The 17,789-nt window shown below is 36.4% G+C and overlaps 1 protein-coding gene across 2 annotated transcripts in view; it reads right to left on the bottom strand.

Moving 5' to 3' along the window:
* Nucleotides 1–17,789, bottom strand: part of Rb1 (RB transcriptional corepressor 1) — a 133,809-nt gene that overhangs the window by 99,603 nt on the left and 16,417 nt on the right. For both annotated transcript variants that reach the window (XM_048341373.1, XM_048341374.1), the window contains exons 3-6: nucleotides 11,318–11,433; nucleotides 7,805–7,924; nucleotides 3,472–3,510; nucleotides 1,374–1,441 (exon numbers count right to left, since the gene is read on the bottom strand). In XM_048341373.1, coding sequence (XP_048197330.1) covers nucleotides 1,374–1,441; nucleotides 3,472–3,510; nucleotides 7,805–7,924; nucleotides 11,318–11,433 — 343 coding nt within the window. The remainder of the gene's footprint in view (nucleotides 1–1,373; nucleotides 1,442–3,471; nucleotides 3,511–7,804; nucleotides 7,925–11,317; nucleotides 11,434–17,789) is intronic.

Here is a 17,789-nt window from a genome sequence, read left to right as displayed (position 1 = left end):
TCAAGACCAAATAATACCATTACAAAAATAGCTCAAAACAGACCTATGATTAAAATATAAAAATATCAAACTGCTGAGCACTAGTGGCTCATGCCTATAATCCTCGCTACTCAGGAGACTGAGATCTAAGGACAACAGTTAAAAGCCAGCTCAGGCATGAACTACTGTGAGACTCTTATCTACAATTAACCACCAGAAAATGGGAAGTAGTGCTGTGGGTCAAGTGGTAGAGTGCTAGCCTTGAGCTCTTAAGAGCTCAGGGACAGCACCCAGGCCCAGAGTTCAAGCCCCACACCTATCAAAAAAAAAAAAAAAAAAAGAGGGGGTGGGGAGGTAGGGTTGGGACAGGGAGAAGGTCAAGTAGTAGAACACTTGCCTCGCAAGAACAAATCCCTGAATTCAATAACATCAGTACCAACAACAACAAAAATAGCCAGATTAAAAAAATGAGTCAAAGTAAAGAACTCAGAAATGGAGACAATAAAGGAGTTCCGATAACCTTAGAAACTATTTAAATATAGACTGGAAACTAAGCAAGTATAATAATTATAATTTTAGACAGAATGTAAATGTTATACTCTTTGATAACTAAGTGATAATAAAATGACTAGTTGGAAAACAGGGAGAGGGAAGGTTACAAGACAAAGAATACTAACATTCTGTTTCAAAGCAGATGAATTTATATTGGTTGAATTCAAAACACAAAGATAAAAAACAAAAAGATGCTAGACTCAGCTTTTCCATAGTGCCTTTTCACCTCAGAGGACATTATTAGAAAGAATACCATTTAAAGTGACAAAATACTTATTTAAATTTAAGCAATTATTGCTATTTTTCTTTAGCAAAATTAATGTTTACACATTAAAGACAGCACTATAGGATAATACTATTTTTAGAAAATTACATGTTTGTGAATGTTCTGTTCTACCCATCTTTTTTTATCAGACTGTATATATACACATATATAATACTAATACCTTAATTTTAATGATAGTCATTACTAGGTAAATTTTAGACAATTATCCTTGCACTTTGCTATATTGTTTATTTATCAAAAGCAAATATCATTTTTTATAAAAACATTAAATCTTTATTCCTAAAGAAAGAAAGAAAAAAAGACTATTGGGAATGTATCTTAAGGGAAGAATGCAGGAGGCCCTTGATTCCATGAGCAACATTGAAAAAGAAATCAAAAGTATGGATAGACATAAAACAAAACACTTCCAAGATTGTTTTCATTAACAAAATTACAAGTTTTTAACAGACAATAGCCAGGTAAAGAATGCAGTAGATGTATGAATTAAGTAAAAAATTTTACAGTCGAAAGAACAATTTAATTGAAATATTTGCGTATAATGAGCATAATAATTTACCTTTAGCTAGTAAAAATGTGATCCAAGAAACTTTCAGGACAAACAGAGAACTTATCTCAGTAGATAACCTAGTAAAAATAAAAGAAAAATTTATCACTGACAAAATTTTCCAACTATACCTTTTGGGTAGTTTGTTTTGTTTTAAATTATAGGTCTAAGTTGAATATGTATTAGAACTCAGTTCACTGAACTCAAAGTTCTCATGATATTGTATTTAACATACAGAACAGAATATATTTCACATAGAAAATACTGAATAGCTGCTGGGGGTTGGGAGCTTGGTGCTTGTAATCCTAGCTACTCAGGAGGCTGAGATCTGAGAATGGAGGTGCATGCTAGTCAAGGCAGGAAACTGTAAGACTCTTATCTCCAACTAACCACCAGAAAACCAGATGTAGAGCTGTAGCTCAAAGTAGTAGAGCACTAGCCTTGAGCAACAGGGCTCAGGGACAGTGCCCAGGCCCTGAGGTCAAGCCCCAAGACTGACTAAAAAAATACTGATTAGCTAATTGTAGTTTAAAAACACAAGATGAAGGTATACTTTAATGTAACTCGTTTCAAATTATCTTAATACTTGTTTGCTCTTTGTTTTCTAATTAATATCAACACTATAAGCAAACACATAAAGGTTTAGATGGCTCTGGCTTGTCAAGTTAACACTTTATTTATTTATTTTTATTTTGCCAGTCCTGGGGCTTGAACTCAGGGCCTGAGCACTGTTCCTGGCTTCTTTTTGCTTAAGGCTAACACTCTACCAATTGAGCCACAGCACCACTTCTGGCTTTTTCTATATATGTGGTGCTGAGGAATCGAACTCAGGGCTTCATGTATATGAGACAAGCACTCTACCACTAGGCCATATTCCCAGCCCCAATTTAACACTTTGTATTGGGTAAGTTTTCCACAGGCATTTATTTGTTGGAATAAATTCATATTATTTAATTAATACACAATTTTCCCTTACAGAAATCTCCCCATCTCCCTCTCTTGTGGTATTAGGGATTGAACTCAGGGCTTTGCATTTGCCAGGAAGGTGCTCTACCAACAGCCATACTTCCAACACATTTTTGCATTGGTTATATACAAAGTTGGGTCTCAATTTATGCCTGTTTCAGCTTGGGCTGTAATTCTCCTACTTGTGCTTCCTCCGGTCATAAAAGGCACATACCACGCTGCCCAGCTGTTGTGCTTCCCCCAAGCTGGGATAAGATGGGAGTCTTGCTTCAAATTGATTTCCCCAATCTCTGCCCCCAAAGTAGCTAAGATTAAAAGCTTGAGTTACTGCACTCTGTATCGGCCAAAAAATTCCATACCACTATTTCACGGGGGGTACAAAGTTTCCAGTGCTCATTCTGTTTCAAAAGAAAAACTCCAGAATGATACATGGGTGTATTATTCAAGTATTATAACTTAAAATTATTTGGAAATTTTAGTATAGATTAATTTGATAAAAGTTGTGTTCTAAGCGATCTAAAATACCCTTGACAGACTCACTTAATCGATGAGTTAATATTTTTCCAGAATAGATGATGCTTTGCACTGAGTCAATTTCTCCCTTGTTATTCTCCTTTGCAGTATTAAGGGATGTATTTCTTTATAAAACAAATGATCTACATTGGATTTTATCATTTTATCTTATAAAGTAATACGCTATCATCAACCAAACTAACCCTAAAATTACCAATATATTTGAGATTATTATAGAAAACTATTTTGTTATTGTTGTTGATTGTGGGCATTGAACTCTGGGCCTGGGCGCTGTCCCTGAGCTTTTCAGCTCAAGGCTAGTGCTCTACCACAGCGCTACTTCCAGTTTTCTGGTGGTTACTTGGAGTCTCATAGATTTTCCTGCCGGGCTGGCTCTGAACTGCAATCCTCAGATCTCAGCCTCCTGAGTAGCTAGGATTACAGGCATGAGCCACCAGCACCTGGCTGAAAAGTCAGTTTTTAAAAAGTAAAATGTAGAAGTGGAACTGTGGCTCCAAGTGATAGAGCACTAGCTTTGAGTAGTGAAAACTCAGGGATAGCACCCAGGATCTGAGTTCAATCCCTACGAAAAGAAAAAAAAGAAAAAAGTAAGATGCTCTCAACTACTTACGAATTGCTGGGTTGAGTCAAATATATGAGTTCACATGTTCTGAAAGGAAGAAACAATTTTGTTACTCTATGCCTTTGTAAACGATTATGTTGAAGTGCCAGACTTTGAAGTCAGGCCCCATTTTACCACGTGAACCCCATTTTACCACGTGAACCCTATTTTAGAATCGAACCCTGAGCCAATCAGATTTGTACCTGTGTCCTAATCTTGCTTGCTTGAACACCTGATTGTTGTAACCTTGTTCTTTGCCTTTATAAGCCCTGTGTAATCGCAGCTCGGGGCTCCCTCCTAACGTCCGCTGTGTTGGTGGGTAGGACAAGGCCCGAGTTGCAGCTCGCTTAAATAAAGCCTTGCCTTGCTTTTGCATTTCGGAATGTCTGAGTCTCGGTGGTCTTCTTGGTGGTGGTCTTGTGACTTGGCACAACAATGTTTGATAATAAAAGCTTTTTTTTTTTTTTTTTGCCAGTCCTGGGACTTGAACTCAGGGTCTGGGCACTGTCTCTGAGCTTCTTTTGCTCAGGGCTAGCACCCTACTACTTGAGCCACAACACCACTTCTGTTTTTTTCTGTTTATGTGGTACTGAGGGTTCAAACCCAGGTCTTCATGCATGCTAGGTAAGCAAGCACTCTACTGCTAAGCCACATTCCCAAACCCAAACCTTTTTTTTTTTTTTTTAAATACAGAGCACCATGAAGTCTGCATCATGACTTAACAGTTATCCAGGAGTTTTACAGTGTGTCCATCTCAACAAAATGGTTCTGAGGTTTGGGTTCCACACCAAGGAAAAGGTAGTTGAACATTCCGAGTCCCTGAAAACCTGTGCAAAAGAGGCTTCTAAAGTAAACAATGTTCTGTGCACTCTTGAGGAACAGGCAGGAGACTATTTTGAATGCCCCCAGTCCTTGGACTGGATACTTAAAGAGGACCCATCTGGAACACTGAATCACTTCTCCATTCAAAAGGAAATATTCTTTTTGTTCTGACTTTTTATTATCTTTAGTTGTACAAAGGAGTTGCCATTTAACAAGGCAGTTTATGAATACAATATATCTTGATCAATGTCATCCCTTTCAGCATTCTCACCCGTCCCTCCCCTATCCATCTCTTCCTTCATCTTAATTTTATAGGATATACATTGTATGCTTTTATCGTTTTGTTTTGCTTTTTGCCAGTCCTGGGGCTTGACTCAGGGCCTGGGCACTGTCCCTGGCTTCTTTTTGCTCAAAGCTAGCACTCTACCACTTGAGCCACAGTGCCACTTCTGGCTTTTTCTATATATGTGGTGCTGAGGAATCAAACCCAGGGCTTCATGTATACAAGGTGAGCACTTTACCACTAGGCCATATTCCCAGCCCCCCATTGGATTCTTTTGTAACAGAAATCATAGCAATTTTATCATACTTTTAGTCATACATTTTAGTCATACTTTTAGTATACATTTTAAAAACAAAAACATGTATAGTACTATGAAATAAAGTAGATTTTCCCAATTTATGACATCTCATATCACTGGAATATCTAATTACAAGAGGAGTGGATTTTATATGTTAATTTTTAGATGGAAATATAATTCAGTCTAAAATTATAATTGATGATCCAGTTTAGATTCTCAGACCAGGTCATGACTAATACCTATTTAATAATCAGATATTCATAAAAATCTATATTTAAACACGCATTAGTATTGCAGTTAATCTTTTTTTAAAAAATAAAAGGTACAAATGAAACAGAAAAATGGAAAGAAACCATGCTGATTCAAGTCCTGTAGAGTTAGGGCTAAATTTTGTCATATGACTAGTCAATAAAAATATAAAATCCTTTTTACAAAGGTCTGAGTGGTTTTTTAAAGCTAAATTTATTTCAAGCCCCAACTTAAAATTATTCAATGGCTTTCCCTTGTCTGCAGGGCAAAGTCCAAGCTTACTACCAATCTAATCCCTATCCACCTTTTAGCCATTAGTAAAATCAAAGTGCATTCAGCTACTGCTTTGGATTTGTACACATGCTAATCCCTCTACCTAGCAAGCTCGGTCTGGGTTTCTACATATTTTTCTTGCTGAATTTCCATTAATTGTTAAGCTCTATACACACAATAACCTCTGTCATTTATTTTCCTGATCAAAGTCACAACTACAGTTAGTCTTCTCAACTGTTTAATGTATATAATTTAATACTTTTCACTACATAATTTCTAATATGGCATCACATTCATTACTGCATTTATTCTCATAAAAATATATTTATCTACTACAAATTTCTTTCTGTAGTATCATGCCATATGATTTTGTATGCTTGTTATCTAAATACACATCTGAGCATCAACATTTAGGTTAATGCTTGTTATATTTTATTAATATCTTTGCAATAAAACATATGATAGTGTTAGTTTCTTAGAGCATTTTTCACAAAATACTTACTTCATTTGTAAGATTTTAATTAATAGTAAGCACATATAAACGTGTGTAAGTGGTCTATAAAGATTAAGAAATCCTGAATTCAATGAAGTCTAACAGATTTTGGGGGAGGGTGTAAAGGGGTTGTGGGGCTTGAACTCTGGGCCTGAGCTTCTTTCTTTTGCTCAAAGCTAGCACTCTACCACTTGCGTTCCAGCCCCCTCTTCCAGCTTTTTCTGTGTGGTACTTGAGGAATTGAACCCAGGGCTTCATGCATGCTAGGAAAGCACTCTACCACTGAGCCACATTCCCAGCCAGTCTAACAGATTTATTCTATGGTACTTCTAAAAACTTTGAGTTTCCACTGTACATTGGAAACATAATATGCAATATTTCCTAAACTGAACAGGTTGGGGTTTTTTTGGGTGGTTTTTTTTTTTTTTTTTTTGCCAGTCCTGGGCCTAGGTGGGCCTGAGCACCATCCCACAGCGCCCCTTCTGGCCGTTTTCCATATATGTGGTGCTGGGGAATCAAACCGAGAGCTTCATGTGTAGGAGGCAAGCGCTCTTGCCATTAGGCCATATTCCCAGCCCTTAATAAAATCTTAATAACAACCTGAATGTAAAAAAATGTTGGCTTATTTGGTTTACTGATCCATGCTATTTTTAGAAAAAAAAATAGATGGCAAAATAACTAAGCCATCAATTTTTTCTAAAATAGATAGCAAACTACCTAAACCAAGTATCCTGGAAAGCTTACAACTACCTTCCTAGATTATTCTACTTTTTTGTTCTGTTTAAAAGTTATTAGCATATATTAATTGTACAAAGGCACTGTATTGTTATTTCCATACATGCACACAAAATCACCCTCTATTACTTTTTTCATGCTGGTGGAGCTTGAACTCAGGGCCTGAGCACTGTCCCTGAGCTTTTGTGCTTAATGCTAGCATCCTACCACCTGAGCCACAGCACCGCTTCCAGTGGGTTTTTTGTTATGTTTTGTTTTGTTTTGTAGGAGGTGGCTGATTGGAGACAAGAGTCAGACTTCCCTGCTAGAGCTGGCTTCAAACTATAATACTTAGATCTCGGATTTTTGAGTAGCTAGGATAAGCTGCCAGCCCTCAGCTCTATTACTCTGTTTTTAATCTCTCTTTCTTCTCCCTATTTTTTCTCCACTTTTCTCATCCACCATCATACATCTGAACTTTTAGTGACATACAAATCAGAAACCAGAGAAAAAATAAACAGGCAGATTTCTGAAAATATACTCTTCCTAGATTTGCACCATCCTCATTCTCTCTAGAATATCTAAACACTTGCCACCTTTCATTTTACCAAACTTTACCATCTTATTACACAATTGCTTATTTAGCTAACACATAAACTTTCTTACTCAAGTACAATGGGCAAACATAACAGACACCAGACACATGACACATTAAGGACTATAATGCTTGAGGAGAAAGTCTGAATGGAAACTGTATCAAAAACATAATTCAAGCTTACTCATTCTTCTCCCAGCTGTACAGTAATGGCGCCATTTCTTCTAGACTACCACTGGGAGCACAAATCATAATTTAGTAGCACAGGTCATATGCCTCCTACAGCCAATATTTTTTCTTTCTACACTAGATAACACCATGGGAAGAAGTTAACATTTAGAACACTATTCATAACAAAGAGTCTCCAAGTACATAAAGCTAAGATGGGTACTAAACTTAAAGTCTAAAAAAAAAATGAGACATGAAAGGATAGAAAAAGTTAATTTCGAACATTCTGAATGTATGACTATATAAGAAAGCTAAGAATAAAAACTAAATGCAAATGGGACAAGACTAATAAATAATGCTTAATAACCTTATCATGTAATAGTCCAACATTAACTAAACAGTGACACAAAAAATCAAAGAATAATCCTAATAACATTTTTACTTTACCTTTCTAATTTGCTGTAGAGTGCACACAATACATTATACTTCTTCATCAGTCTTGACATAGCATTATCAACTTTAGTACTGGTATCAATTTCTTTTAGTAAGTCAAAGAATTTGTAGACACTACAAAGAGAAAAAAAACAGAAAAAAGTGAAACTTTTAACATTTCCTTTAGTTCATTTTCAAATTACAGACATTTCAGGTCAAAAGATTACGAGCCGTACATCAAATTACTATTATATCCTTTGGAAAGAATAATTTTTTCGGGCTGGGGATATAGCCTAGTGGCAAGAGAGCTTGCCTCCCATACATGAAGCCCTAGGTTCGATTCCCCAGCACCACATATACAGAAAACGGCCAGAAGGGGCGCTGTGGCTCAAGTGGCAGCCTTCAGCAAAAAGAAGCCAGGGACAGTGCTCAGGCCCTGAGTCCAAGGCCCAGGACTGGCAAAAAAAAAAAAAAAAAAGGAAGAATAATTTTTTCCCATTCTCATAGATTCTAAAGAGGTAAAAAAAAATAAATCAACTAGCTTTCAACCTATGCCCCAGTACCTATTTCCTATATCAAACATCTGTTTTATGACTGAAAATACAGAAAAAAGGATCATGAAGGGAAACATATGTATATTTGTTTTTAAATTTAGCTGTATGAGTTTTAAAATTTGTGTGTGTGTGTGGTGATGCTGGGCTTGAAATCATAGTCTGGGCATTGTCCCTGAACTTTTCTGCTGAAGGCTAATGTTCTACACAGCCACAGCTCCACTTCCAACATTGTGGCGGATAATTGGAAGATTCTCTGGGACTTTCCTGCCTGAGCTGGCTTTGAACTATAATCCTCAGATCTTGGACTCCTGAATAACTAGGATTACAGACAGAAGCCATCGATGCCCAGCAATTAAAATTTAACTGATATATAAAGCACTGTACATTAATAGGGCACCATGTAATGCTTCAATACATGTAGACACTGTGTAATAAGGTTAAATATAACTATCCCCTCAGAGTATCTTGAGTACAGGGCAAAAACACAAATTTCTTTCTTCTAGCATTTTGAGTACATAATCACTATCCATTATACTATATATTCATGCTCGTTATGTTTAATGTACTAAGTGAACTTCCTTTGGCATACCCCATGTGGTTACTGTACATGATTTTGGTACACTGGATATTCTATATATGCTTACCTGAACTAGGGAAGGGGAAGAAAAATGAGGGAGGGTGTAACAAATATGACAAGAAATGTACTCACTAACTTATTATGTAACTGTGCCCCTCTGTACATCATCTTTTCAATAAAATTTAATTAAAAAGATAAAAATAAAAAACATGATTTCAGAGAGCAGGTAAAGAGGTAACAGAGCCAGAATAAACAATTATCTCCTCTGTAAAAATCAGGCAGGTCTGGGACCTTATGTTGATTACAGAGCCCAGGTTAAAAGACAAAAATCTTTGTAAAGCTATACTACAAACTGCCTTGAAAAACTTACTCCTCTAAATACCTTTGATAATGCTAATTCGGTAACTAGAGGCTTTGCTCCCCATTGCTGCTGCTAATGACAATCCTATAGATTATAAAATGTTTTAGATGTATACAAAAATGTCCAACGATTGATTCATGTATTATATGTCTTGTCAAAAAGGTTGTCTAAACATATTCTGTTCTTTACCATCTAGGTCTTAATCAAATATAAAAAATGCTTTTTGTTAACAGTAACAACAAAAACATGATTTCAATTCCAACACAAAACCATATGGCTCATCCTAGTATTTTCCTGTCTATATTTGTAACTCTTCTTCAACAGTGGAAAATCTAGAATTAATTTGTCCCTATTTACTCATTGAATCAATCCATCTGTAAGTTATCATCTTTGATCTCTAAAACCACCCTCTTCCCCATGTAGACATTCTTATTTTCTTGTTCAGATAAACTATCTGGATTGCCCGTACCTCATCTAACATGCATCTTCTTCACCCAAGCAGAGCTCTAATTCCCTACACCAGCTGCTCTCTTCTCCTCGCTTCTATGACCCCTCACATTGGCTGTCCATACGCCGTGCTTCGTTTCTGACACTGCACACCAAGAAGCCCATGTTGAGTTGTTCCACACACCCAAGTGGATGCTCTTCTACCATGCAGATGCCTACATCTCCCAGCCTGGTTCTGACATCTCTGGGCCCTTAGCACATCCCTGCCTCAGATGTACACACTGACAATCTTTGTCCTACCAATGGTTTTGGAATTGTTAAGAGAACAGAAAAGAAAATCAGATTTAAATACTTAAATTTAAATAATGATTTTTTGGTCAATTATTATTGTTAAAAAAACTAATTTTTGAAATATCCATTTATACATTTTCCAATAGGGCACTAAAGGAAACAATCAGCAATTGCATCTCTTATGCTAATTTCTAATCAGGTTTTTAAAAAGAATTATACTACCAGGCGCCAGTGGCTTATATCTGTAACCCTAGCTACTCAGGGGGATGAGATTTGAGGAGAGATGTTCAAAAGCCAGCCTCGGCAGGAAAGCCCAAGAGACTCTTATCTCCAATTAACTACTAAAAAGTAGAAAGTTAAGTTGTGGCTCAAATGGTTAAGCACTAGCCTTGAACACAAAAGCTCAAAGTCAGAACCTAGGTTCTGAGTTCAAGCCCTAAGACTAGCACACACAAAAGAGTTATACCAAAGCAGCTAACTAAAGCATAGTAATTACTTAACCTATTTAAGGGCTGCCAACAACAAATAAAAGCTTCTACTAAGCCAAGTTTAATGGCCCATGCTATGGTCCCAGGATTTGGAATGTTGAGGTAAAAGGGTCACTTGGGGTTGGGAGTTCAAGACTTACCTGAAAAACACAATGAGACCAAGTCTCAAAAAAAGGGTTATTGAGGGCTCCCATTATATATGTTATATAGAATGGATAAAGGCTGTGATGATAAGCTATGTGGAAAAGAAATAAAGGAATAGAAATGCGAAAAGATCCAGATGTTGACTAGAAGAGAATATGAAATAATTGTACAGAGTCTAAAGAAAAGAAAGCAGCTTAAGAATAGCATTTATTAAAGAAACACTCTCAATTTATATTTTTATGAGGTATATGCAAGTATCTGTCCTGAGATTACCAAGAAAACTGAATTGTTATAATCAAGCCTTCTTTTTCTAGGTATAATTTAAGAGAAGGAAAAAAGAAAGGAAGGAAAGAAGAAACAATGGAAGGAGTTGTTACTTGTGGCACAGGCACAGTTTTTCTTTTATTACAGAACTCAGTTTTCATTTTGTTTTCATATATTTATGAATATATGGGCCTTTGTTTCCACATTTTATTTATAGTAAGAAAAAGTGTTATAAAATATAACAATTTAACTTGTTAAAATAAAACATGAATTGCATTTTTCTTTGTTTTATTTAAAAAGGAATATAATTATTTAATTTCTAAACCCAACAAAAGGAAAGTCCAGATATTAAAGTATTGTTTTTTTTAATGGCAGAAGTCAAAATTTATGTAAGAACTTTACCTGGTTTCTATGTTTTTCTGTAGCTCAGTAAAAGTGAAGGGCATCTCATCTAGGTCAACTGCAGCAATGAAAATACAGATTCCCCAGAACTCCTTTTTCTTTTGAATATAACCTTCCTGGGAACAACAACAAAAAGATACTTTATTAAATGATTCACACACTGGATACTGTGTTTATACTTTATATCTTCTTTTGCTTATTTGACATAACAAATTGTGTTTTTAAATCCTTACAATGATATATACTCAAAAAAAATTTCAATCTACATTAGTATACACTCACCTTTAGATTCCTAAGGCAAAAAATTTACAAGAGATCAGAATGCTAAGTCACAACTTCTGTGGAAACTTTAAGAGCCAAATATTTGAAATAGTTATTTTTAAAAAACGGAATGTCATCAAAGCCAAGTTAAAGTATTTTAGAATCTTAACATAGAACTTGAAAACTAAGCCTCCTTTATTTGATAACCCTTCCTTTGCTCCAATTTATCAATTTTTTTATCATTTTGCTTGCTCAAATATTTTTAAACCATGTATAATTTCATGATTCAATTCCATAATTGCCTTACTTGTAAAATAGAAATAATATCTAGCTCATTTTTTTTTTTGCTAGTCCGGGGACTTGAACTCAGGGGCCTAGGCACTGTCCCTGAGCTCTTCAGCTCAAGCCTAGTGCTCTACCACTTGAGCCACAGTAGAATGGTAGAATGGAGATAGGAGTCTCATGGACTTTTTTGTCCAGGCTGGTTTTGAACTGCGATCCTCAGATCTCAGCCTCCTGAGTAGCTAGGATTACAGGTCTGAGCCACAGGCACTGGGTTAATCTTTTTTTTTTTTTTTGGCCAGTCCTGGGCCTTGGACTCAGGGCCTGAGCACCGTCCCTGGCTTCTTCCCGCTCAAGGCTAGCACTCCGCCACTTGAGCCACAGCGCCGCTTCTGGCCGTTTTCCGTATATGTGGTGCTGGGGAATCGAACCTAGGGCCTCATGTATCCGAGGCAGGCACTCTTGCCACTAGGCTATATCCCCAGCCCTAATCTTTTTTTTTAACATTAAAAAATTATATGTTTGATTCTGGGGATTGAACCCAGGCCCTCACATGATAGGCAACTATTCTACCAATGAGCTACATCCCCAACCCTAAAACACCAAACTTTATTCAGATATAGTTTACACAATATTGTAATATCATTTGATACAACATTCCTAAATGAAATGTTCTATAAATCATTTGTGATTTTTTTTTGGGGGGGAGGGTCAGTAATGAGACTTGAACTCAGGACCTGGGTGCTGTCCCCGAGTGCTCTACCACTTGCAGCCACAGGGGCACTTATAATTTTCTGGTGGTTAATTAGAGATAGAGTCTGAAGCATTTTCCTGCTCAGGCTAGCTTTGAACCAGGATCCTCAGATCTCAGCCTCTTGAGTAGCAGGATTACAGGTATGAGCCACCAGTGCTGGGATAGTTTCTGATTTTTAAAAACCTGAGGAATTTTTTCTGAGCAAAGTATGGCCTTTATTTCAGATGTTGCTTGTTTTCATTTTCTTAAATATCCTATTTCAAAGAGAGGAAGTTGTTTTGTTTTTTTTTAACAATATCACACACTGTACAACTTAAGTGCTCTGTTACATCCCAGGCCTTAATGATCATTAATTCCAGGCTTCCATGATCATTTACAACCTATAATCTGTAACTGATATGTTCATCTCCCAGTACATAATGCTGCATACATTGAACACACATCCCTCTCACTATACAGAATAGCAACTTAAAAACTGTTAAAAATAAAATCAATTTGGAGTAAAACTTGGAGGAAAAGCAAAGAACACACATTTTGCAGAAGTATTTTCCAATGACTTTTGAAAATGCTGAAACTCAATATGTTAATTGAAAGATACTTCATTAATATATATCAAGATGCTTCTGAGTTCCATTTTTACATCTAAGAATTTATTGAATACCGGAGAGTTAAGACTTATATAATAGGTGGGGGCTGGGAGTATGGCCTAGTGGCAAGAGTGCTTGCCTCATATACATGAAGCCCTAGGTTCAATTCCTCAGCACCACATATATAGAAAACGGCCAGAAGTGGCGCTGTGGCTCAAGTGGCAGAGTGCTAGCCTTGAGCAAAGAGAAGCCAGGGACAGTGCTGGCCCTGAGTCCAAGGTCCAGGACTGGCAAAACAAAACAAAACAAAACAAAACAAAATGACTTATATAATAGGTGTTCAAAAATTGTAATAGCAAAAACAATGAGAAACACTTAAATATCTTATAACAGAACAAATAAATGTTGGAGGTATATCACAGAATAATATAAGATCCCTACAACATTTGCAAAGAATATTTTATAAGGACATGAGAAAATACCCAAGATATAATGTCAAAGGGCAAAAGTACTAGAATACAAAATTATTTGCATATTTTGATTTCAATTCTGTAAGAACCCAAAAAAGGTGAAGAAAAGTGCAAATACATGCATAAAATTTTAATGATTATCTACAACTGGTAGGGTTATGAATAGTTTTTATTTTCTTCATTAATCTAAATATATTTTCTCAATTAGCTACAACTGAGAAATGTCAGTATAATGCTAAATTTAAATATAGCAGGTTATAAGAATTATAGTACTTCTGGTAAAGTCTTTACAATATCAAAAATTTAATTTCCTATGTATTGCAATTTAAAATCTACAGTCAATACTTAAAGAGGCTACTTAGTATGCTATCATTCAGCACACTAATGATATCCCCTAATGACAATTTACATGTACTGACTTTTTTAACAATGCACTTAGTTATAAAAGAGCTCCACCAAGTGGTGACATAATTTTGGAACACGACAGTTTTGTCTAAGAAAATAATCACAAGTTTGAATTGCAACTTTTCAAGTTAAAAATATTACCTCTAAGTAGGAGAACAACTAACAAACACATAAGCAGAGGCAGAAACTGTTTGAAAAGAGTCCCTGGGGCACAGCAGATAGGAAGGAGAATTGACAAGTGGGATTTGATCAAAATGAAAAGTTTCTACACAGCAAAGGACATAATTACTAAACTAGAAAGCAGCCAACAGACTGAGAGAAGATCTTCACCAGCAATATATCAAAGGCCTAATATCCAAAATATACAAGGAACTCAAGAAATTAACCCCTCTCCAAACAAAATAAACTACTCACTACATGGATAAAGGAGGTAAGGAGAGACTTCTCAGAAGAGGTAAGAATGGCAAACATATGAGGAAATGCTCAACATCCCTGGCCATAAAGAAATGCAAATCAAAACAACATTTATATTCCATCTCACCCCAGTAAGATTGGCCAACATCATGAATTACAGCAACAAATGTTGGCAGGGATATGGGGGTGGGGGCAACTCTGTGGCACTGCTGGTGGAATGTAAACTGGTACAACCACTCTGGACAGCAGTCTGGAGGTTCCTCAAAAAACTAAACCTAGATCTTCCCCATGACCCAGCCATAACACTCCTTGGCATCTACCCAGAACCATCACAAGCCAGGATACCATAAAGAGATACGTGTATATCCATGTTTGTTGCTGCATTATTCATAATAGCCATGTAGTCAGAACAGCCTCGCTGTAGGGTATCTACGATCCAAAAAATGTGGTACCTATACACAATGGATTTTTTTTGGGCCAGTCCTGGGGCTTGGACTCAGGGCCTGAGCACTGTCCCTGGCTTCTTTTTGCTCAAGGCTAGCACTCGGCCACTTGAGCCACAGCGCCACTTCTGGCCACTTTCTGTATATGTGGTGCTGGGGAATTGAACCCAGGGCCTCATGTATACGAGGCAAGCACTCTTGCCACTAGGCCATATCCTCAGCCCTACACAATGGAATTTTATACAGCCATTAGAAAGAATAGAATGTCATTTGCAGGGAAATAGATGGGCCTAGAACAAATCATGTTAAATGAGATAAGCCAAGCTCAGAGAGACAAATAATGCATGTTTTCTCTCATATGTGGAAACTAGATCTAAAATACACCGGAACATAATAAATTGTACAGGTCTCTCTAGACATTCACAAACAGTAAGACCAAAGGAGGATACTCTTAGAGGAAGAACTCAAAGGTGCAATGCCTCTGTGCCTCTGACTGTATAAAATACTTATTGAAATGAATTCCTCAAAAAAATGTTCCCTCTAGCATAAAGGTTTTTTTTAAATGTTGAATAAAGTCATCTGAAATACGTTCTCAAAGTCAAAATGATATATCCTTACCCTGAATTCCTTAGATTCTAAGTGGTTAGAAATAAAGTTAAGTGTATTACAGGATGGTAATATAGGAAATGGGAAAAATGAGCTGCCTATTGTCTTTTATGTTTGGATTTCTTCCTCCACTAGGTGCCATATATGAGCAAAAGGAATAACAAGGTTATATGCCATAACCACCAGCCCCCACATTGTAATAGCATTACCTAACCAGAGTCAAGTGTTAAGGACATTCTTTGATATACACAGAAGAAAATGCAGAAGTGGCAGTCACAAGAAAGAATGCAGAAGCTAATCCTGCTTGAATGCAAATCACATTTTTGATATAACATGCTTTAGCAAACACTACCTGAATGAACCACCAGTTACACAATACCTTTGGGGGAAGAGTTGATTCCACTCCCAGAAAAATATGTACCTGGCAAGTTCAGATTTATCTGGCCCTCTGCTCAAAAGATGAGCACCTGATACTTCCTTTCTTAAGGACACGATAGAACTCAAAACATAGGCTTATTTAAACTCTTAGCTGAAATATGACTGGTTTTCTTGCTCATTTGTCCCACATCAACTACTTTGTAAGCATCTCCATGGCAGAAGAGTCCAACACCCTAAGAGTCCAACATTAAAATGGTGCTAAAAGTGGTTGATTGGTTGGTACTGTTTGTTTTCAAGTTGTGACAATGGCCATACCCTAATGTATAATGGAGTGGCTTTTTAGGTAGATTTTTCTCCCATTTTTTTTCTTAGTATAGTCAGAGAAATAAGCAGTAACTGAATCACCAAAGCAAGAATGTTCTACCCTAGTTTCTTCAGCTTCCATTCACACCCTGACAGCAAACTAGTAGTACCAAAGTATCCACACCTATTTTCTTAGTTGGGGATATATAACTGTCCTAGAACTTAGTTTCTATCCAAGCTCTCTGCTTAACTTTTGGAGACTAATGTCTAACGAAGATACACTCAAAACGATATATAATCAGCCAGGCACCAATGGCTCACACTTATAATCCTATCTACTCAGTAGGCTAAGATCTGAGGATTGTTGTTTGAAGTCAGCCCAGGCAGAAAAATCCATGAGACTCTTATCTCCAATGAACTACACAGAAAAAGCCGGAAGTGGTCCTGTGGCTCAAGTGGTAGAACACTAGTCTACCACTTGAAAGCACAGAGTTAACACTCAGGAGTTCAAGCCCTAGGACTGGCAAAAATCAATAAATAATTAATTAGTTAAAATACCAATAATGAATAAATAAGTAGACATAATTTTTCTAGCTCTTAATGCATAAGCGAGTGATAAAATTTGTTTACATTTAAGGTATACACGGGTTTTACATGTGAATATATACATACATGTACATACATACAAACACAATATGAAATGGTTAAAACTGTCAAGCTAACATATCCACAGCTTCAGTTACTCTTTTTTGTGTATGTGATGAGAATATTTATAAAATAAACTCAGAAAATTTCCAATATACAAACATGCTGCATAATAAATTCATTCATCTAATAACAAAGATTATACTTTGATTCACATCTTCTTATTTCCAACATTTTTTATTTCTGGTCATTAGTTTCTTATATACCACTATATAAGTATTTCTCTTTTAGTTGTTATTTAACTTAGTATAATGATACCCACCTTGCCACAAATGGCAAGATTTTTACTTTTTAGGTTGAACAATAATACACACACATGCACGCACACACACACACACGCACGTATGTCCAACAATAAAATGGTGTGTGTGTGTTTGTATGACATTGCCTTTACCTATTCATCCACTGACATAGTAATTGTTCACACATCTTGGCTCTTGTAAATAATGCTGACATAAAAGTAGGAATACAGCTATCTCTTAAAAACTGACATCATTTCCTTTGGATATATATCCAGAAGTGGGATTGCTGGATCATGTGGCAATTCTATTTTTAATACGTTGAGGAGCCTTCATATTGTTTTCTGTAGAATCTGTACAAATTTCCAAAAACACCAACACCTGCCAAGGTTCTGTTTTTCCCCACATCTTCTCCAACACCTGTTATCTTTAGCTTAAAAAAAAGCCATCCTAATGTGTAAGGATTTCACTGTAGATTAGAATTTCTCTAACGATTAGCAAAGATATAAAGGTTTTGCACATGCTTAGGCTAGTCATAGCAGAAGATCACAATTGCCCAATAGCTATGCTCTTATGAACATATAAGATATGCTAAGTGAAATGAACTCCACGTCATGGAAACAAG

Source organism: Perognathus longimembris, chromosome 3 (genome assembly GCF_023159225.1).
Source record: "Perognathus longimembris pacificus isolate PPM17 chromosome 3, ASM2315922v1, whole genome shotgun sequence".
Lineage (NCBI taxonomy): Eukaryota > Metazoa > Chordata > Mammalia > Rodentia > Heteromyidae > Perognathus > Perognathus longimembris.
The sequence above is the reverse complement of the archived record's forward strand: the minus strand, read 5'-3'. Positions and strand labels throughout refer to the sequence as shown.